Below are 6,137 nucleotides of genomic sequence, written 5' to 3'. Positions count from 1 at the left end.
GCTGCCCCAGTTCTGCAAACACCCAAAGATAAAGCCCAGGACCCAGCCCCGCCCACACTGCAGCTGCCTTGGTGTCCCTGTCCCGCTCCATTTCTACCACCTGGAACCCGTTGCGATGCTCAATGCCTGCCCAGGGGGACCTGGCAGGTGTAAGACCTCTACCTCTCCCCGATTTTGTCCTTCCAATCAGGGCCCACGGGTGTCCCCTGCATTTCAGTGGCTGACACCAACCTACCTAAGACCCAAACCCTTGGTGAGTGTTCTGTGCTCAATGATGTGAGATGGGGACAGCCTTGAGAGTCTCCCTGCTCTCCTTAAACACTGAAGTGATTTTGTGTAAAGAGCCTTGGCTCAAGAACCCTGGACATGGTGGCTCATGCCTGTAATCTCAGCACTTTGGGAGACCAAGGAGGGCAGATTGCTTGAGCCCAGGGGTTTGAGACCAGAGTAACATAGGGAGACTCTGTCTCTATCAAAAACACAAAAATTAGCTGGACATGGTGGCATGCACCTGTAGTCCCAACTACTCGGGAGGCTGAAGCTGGATCACTTGAGCCCAGGAAGTGGAGGTTGCAGTGAGCCAAGATCACAACACTGCACTTCAGTCTGAGCTACAGAGCCAGACTCTGCCTTCCCTCCCCCCACCACACACACACCAAAGAAAAAAAAAAGAACAAAAGAATTCTGGTAATCCCAGTAATCCCAGCACTTTGAAGGAGGCTGAGGTCAGGAGTTTGAGACCAGCCTGGCCAATATGGTAAAACCCTGTCTCTACTAAAAATACAGAAATTAGCTGTATTAGTATCCATGGTGGTAAGCCCAGCTACTTGGGAGACTGAGGCAGGAGAATCACTTGAACCTGGGAGGCAGAGGTCGCAGTGAGCCAAGATTGCACCATTGCACTCCAGCCTGGGCAACAAGAGCAAAACTCCATCTCAGAAAACAAACAACAACAACAACACAGAAACCAAAAAAAAGCCTCTGGGAAGGGAGTTCTATCTGGAGTGAAACAGCCCCTGGAGACTTGATCCTGGCCCAGCTGCAGCAAGGGAAGGAAAAGCTAAGGCCAAAAATGGACGGGGACTGACTGGGCTGTCCAGACTCAAAGGGGCCCTGGGAGCTGGAAGCAGGCGAGGACAGATCTGTTACACACCAGAGCACAAATGCGACTGGGAACACACATCTGTGTCTGTCATCGACCGACTTTATTGAACGCCTAAAACAGTCTGCCTGCCTCTGTCGCACGCTCCCCAGGCTCAGATTTTTATGCGGATTGTAACCCGGCTGCCTTAGGTGTGGTCAGCCCTCTTTCCTGGTAGCTCTGCAAAGGGTCCTGCACTCACCCCTAGGGAGCCCCTCTGTGAAGCCCCAGAGGCTTCCCACAGAGTCTCAAGACAATGAGAAACTCGAAACAGCGCTGTCGCTGCATGTGAAATGGTTTGTGCGTTTTATTAACAGGCAAAGCTCTCCCCACAGTCCCCCAACAATGACTCCAACTCTGTAACATCCAAGCGTGCCCGCTAACTGCTTTCAGGTCACATCAACTGTCAGGATGCTGTTGCCTGCCTTTGGGCCCCGCCAAGACGGGCCGGGACCAGGCTCGAGGGTGCACGGCTGGGAAGCGCCAGGGCAGGGATGAAGGACGTCTGCCGCCTCGCTCACGTGCGACAGGTCGGTGGACTCGCGCTCCAGCACGCTGCCACTGTGGGTGCCCGGCGCGGCAGCGCACACGCGGCCCGAGGCTCGGCGTGGGGCACGGCCCAGCAGGCCCGCGCAGATCTTGCGGAAGCCTTTGCGGAAGTGTTTGGAGACCAGTGCGTAAACGATGGGGTTCACGCAGGAGTTGGCGTAGGAGACCAGGTGCGAGAGGATGCGAAGCGCGTAAGTGGCGCGCGTGAGCGGGAAATGGCCGAACCACACGCAGAGGATGAGCGCGTGGTGGGGCATCCAGCAGAGGCAAAAGAGCGCGGCCACGATAAGGATCATGCGTGTCACCTTGCGCTTGGCGCGCCGGGCACCCGAGCCCGCGGCCACCGGGTCGACGGCGCGCCAGAGGTAGCGCAGGGTGCGCGCGTAGGTCAGGCCGAGAACCAGCACCGGAAGCAGGTAGCTGAAGACGAAGGTGCAGAGGTCCATGGCGCGGCGGCGAGGGGCGCTCCACGCGGGATGGCACACGGTCAGGTTGGCCAGCTGCGACTGGCGGTAGTAACTCAGGTAGGGCCCAGAGAAGAGCAGCGACAGCCCCCAGATGAGCGCGATCGCTGCCAGCGCGTTTCGAGGCGTGCGCAGTTCGCGGGAGTGCAGCGGGTAGCGGATGGCCAGATACCTGCGGTCAAGCCGGGAAGGGAGACGTCGGCTGAGCGCTGGCAGGTCGCGACCCCGGCACCTCGGGCCCCACGGTCACTCTCGAGGAAGGTCCTTAACGCATGGTTACACCGCACACACCGGAGGTGGGGGTGAGGGTGTAGGTGGGGGCGTCCCAGCGCGTCCCAGACACTGAGCGGAGCCTGGAAATGCAGCGGGCCCGGCAGCGGGAAAGGTGCGCCTCCAAGCCATTCTCCCGCTGCCTCCGGGGCCTGCAACCACGGACGGACTCCACTGAGAGGGCATCCCAAAGTCACCGAAGACTAAAGGTTGGAGAACCGGCTATGGGCTCTGGGAGGCTGTGACTACCCACTAGTGACGGTGCCGCGGGAGGGAGTGGGGAGGCGCCTGAGGCTATAGCAGACAGCCTGGAGAAGACATGTTGGGCAAGGGACAGTCAGTTTCTCATGGGATTCCTGAGAGAATCCAAGCTTTGTGGATCCCACCAGCGCGCTGGGAACCAACGCACTTCCCGCTCAGTGGCTACAGGAGGTGTGGGGCGAGTCTGGCCTCACCTCCGTTTTTCTGGAGAAGGGAGAGGGGAAGATACGCAGATTTCCTCCCCAGGAACCATCCTAGTGTCATTTCAAGCTTCACCTGAGTCCCGCGCTCTCCCGACTGTGCCTCTCTCGCTCTCCTCTGGCTGGAGAACCCCAGGGCACGCTCCTCTCCCCACCCCTGACTTGTTTTTGGTTTTGTTTTGTTTTGTTTGGAGGCGAGGGGCAGAGTGGCTGGGACTGAGCTGGGGACCTTTAGGCGCGCTTGCTCGGACTTCGGCGGGGGTCCTCGCAAAGGACCCAAGATCCACAGCCTGGACCTGAGCCGACCACACCAACCAACCAAACTGTGGCTTGCAGGCGAGTGCAGTGGGGAGTGCAGTGGAGGTGACTGAAGTTGGCTGCAGGAGACAGTCACTTTATGCACCAGATCCCTGGCTGGCGACTCTGAGCGAGTTACTTAGGAACTCAACTCTTCTGTACATTGGGCACTTTGTCCTATCCCACCCTCACGGGGGCATTAAGCTCAAGCTAGACAAACGCGCACAAACGCGTCGTACCGGGAAATGCTGCGCGTTGTCAGGCGAGGGCGGCGCTGGAGAGCCACATTCTCCAGGCTTCCAGGCCCCAGGACGAACCTAACCGAGGGGACACCACGGTCCCCCATTCTATTTCCTCTTTCTCCTCCTCCGCGCCCGCTTGTCTTCCACTGCCTTCTTAAAGTCCTCTCCCACTCTGCGCATCCCTTCTTGATCCCCCGGTCCCGCCTCCCGCTCCATCCCCCGAGTGGATGCCCATCTCCCAGGGAGGCCAGGGCGCTGGCTCACCTGTCCAGCGAGACGGCGGCCAGCGTGAAGCTGCTGGCGTGCATGGTGAGGAAGATGAGGAAGTGCACAGCCTTGCACAGCAGCGAGCCGAACACCCAGCCGTCCAGCGTGTAGATGGTGGCCTGGAAGGGCACGCAGCACAGGATGAAACACAGGTCGGCCACGCCCAGGTTGAGAATGAACAGGTTGGTGGTGCTGACCGCCTGGCCGCCGCGCAGCAGCACCGCCAGCACCAGCGTGTTGCCCACGGTGCCCACGAGGAAGATGAGCGCGAAGAGCAGGGGCACGATGACTGCCTCGGGGTGCCAGCCGCCCCCGCCGCCCACCTGGCTCGCGTTCCCGGCTCCTGGGCAGCCCGAGACGTTCATGGTGCCGTCGACCCCGAGGCTGCCTGGGCTCCTGCAGCCGTCTGGGTCTCCGTGAGCCGGAAGGTCCTGGGGCTGCGGCCACTGCAACTCCTAGTGCGACTCTGGCAGGCTGAAGGCGGAGGGAGCCTCGCTGCATCTAGGGCGAGGATGAGGGTGCGCTGGGGTCAGGAGGAGGAGCAAGAGACCGGAGCGTGAGGTTGTCCCCAGCAGCGGCCGGCGGCGCTGGGGGAAGGGCTGCCAAGTGGTCCTGACGCGCATTCCACGGCGCAGGCGGAGAGTGGCGCTTGTGCCTGCTCCCGAGCTCCAGCCCCCGGATTCGGGGGTTCTGGGCTGACCAGGCGGACTGACTTCCCCAGCAGACGCCGGAGCGGTGGAGCGGTCGACCCCGGACCGTGCGTGTGCACCGCGCCACAGGGACCACCAGCCTTGGACCACGCGCGCCTCGGCGCTTCGCTGCAGCCTGGCAGGCGTGCGGGACTTCCCTGGACCGTCGAGGTGCGCGGGTGCCCTCAAAAGAGGACCCCTGGGAGATTAGGGGAGGAGACACGGGGCGGAGGCGGATGAGGGGTCCTGGAGTATGGCGCTCTCGCCCAGGCTGGAGTGCATCTGAGCGATCTTGGCTGACTGCAACTTCCCTCTCCCCGGTTCAAACTGTTCTCCTGCCTCGGCCTCCTGAGTAGATGGGACTACAGGCCCACCAAGCCTGGCTAGTTTTTTCGTATTTGTATTTGTATTTTTTGAGACAGAGTCTCACTCTGTCGCCCAGGCTGGAATGCAGTGGCACGATATCGGCTCACTGCAACCTCCGCCCGCCCCGCTTCCCCCACCCCGGGTTCAAGCGGATCCTCCTGCCTCAGCCTCCCGAGTAGCTGGGATTACAGGCGCCCGCCACCACGCCTGGCTAATTTTTGTATTTTTAGTAGAGACGGGGTTTCACCATGTTGTCCAGGCTGGGCTCAAACTCCTGACCTCAAGTGATCCGCCCGCTTTGGCCTCCCAAAGTGCTGGGATTACAGGTGTGAGCCACTGCGCCGGTCCACCTTTTTCCCTTCTCTTACCCATTGAACGTTTTCCCTCCAATTCAATCCAATATATTGAGCATGTATTGTGTCAGGCTCTGTCTTTGGCGCCGTCCCTCAGTTTCCTCAGCTGTAACAAGGAAATGGTAACACTTCCTTCTCAGAGGGATCTGCTGAGAAACGAATGAGATGTATGGCAGAGGCCTGAACCCAGTGAGTTAAATCTGAATACATCAGATCTCAGATCCTTCTTTTTCTCCTGACTTTATTCCATATACCTTGAGGAAATTCAAAACAGTAGAGTTCCACACACAAGCAGCATTTCCCTGGATGGTGTTTAGGTTGCAATAAAATGTAAACATTTGTTTCTGCAACAAGCATTTGGGACAACGAATCATTACTATTTAAGTAGAACTTAAGCCTCCCAGTTCACTGGGTCTGAAAATCACCACCTTCTGTCTCTGCAACTTCATAGCTGCCTCACCTTCCCCTGTTCTGGTCCCTGGGGCCCAGTGTCAAGAATATTATTTTTCCTCTTTTTTTCCCCCAAGGAAAAAGTCTCTCAGAAGCCCAACTACCTCCTCCTCTTGGTAAGGAAACCTTATTCACACTCCTGCCCTGCCTGCCTACTCATTGAACAGGAAGAAGATAACAGTTTGTGTTTATGAGATGCTCACCATTTATTTATTCAACAAATACTTATTAAGCAGCTGCTCCTTTCCAGGCAGTTATGTGTCCTTAGGATATACTATACCAGTGAGCTCTACGAAGATCAAGGTCCTCCGGGAACTTTCTAGCAACAGAGACATACAGTAAACATAACGTATTAAGTATTGCAAGTTGATAAGTGCTTGCGGGAAAACTAGTTTAGAGTAAGGGGATTTGGGAGCACCATGATGGTGGTGATGGTACAATTTAAAGTAGAGTGGGCCGGGCGCGGTGGCTCAACCCTGTAATCCCAGCACTTTGGGAGGCCGAGGCGGGTGGATCACGAGGTCAGGAGATCGAGACCATCCTGGCTAACATGGTGAAACCCCGTCTCTACTAAAAATACAAAAAACT

At 57.9% G+C, this 6,137-nt stretch overlaps 1 protein-coding gene across 1 annotated transcript; it reads right to left on the bottom strand.

The window, feature by feature from the left end:
* Positions 1 to 1,423: 1,423 nt before the first annotated feature.
* GALR2 (galanin receptor 2) lies at positions 1,424 to 4,133 on the bottom strand. Its single transcript, XM_025363764.1, has 2 exons — positions 3,689 to 4,133; positions 1,424 to 2,326 (listed from the first exon to the last, which is right to left on the bottom strand). The coding sequence occupies exons 1-2, from the start codon at positions 4,054 to 4,056 to the stop codon at positions 1,531 to 1,533; spliced, it is 1,164 nt and encodes a 387-aa protein (XP_025219549.1). The 5' UTR covers positions 4,057 to 4,133; the 3' UTR covers positions 1,424 to 1,530.
* Positions 4,134 to 6,137: the final 2,004 nt, after the last annotated feature.

Source organism: Theropithecus gelada, chromosome 16 (assembly GCF_003255815.1).
Source record: "Theropithecus gelada isolate Dixy chromosome 16, Tgel_1.0, whole genome shotgun sequence".
Lineage (NCBI taxonomy): Eukaryota > Metazoa > Chordata > Mammalia > Primates > Cercopithecidae > Theropithecus > Theropithecus gelada.
The sequence above is the reverse complement of the archived record's forward strand: the minus strand, read 5'-3'. Positions and strand labels throughout refer to the sequence as shown.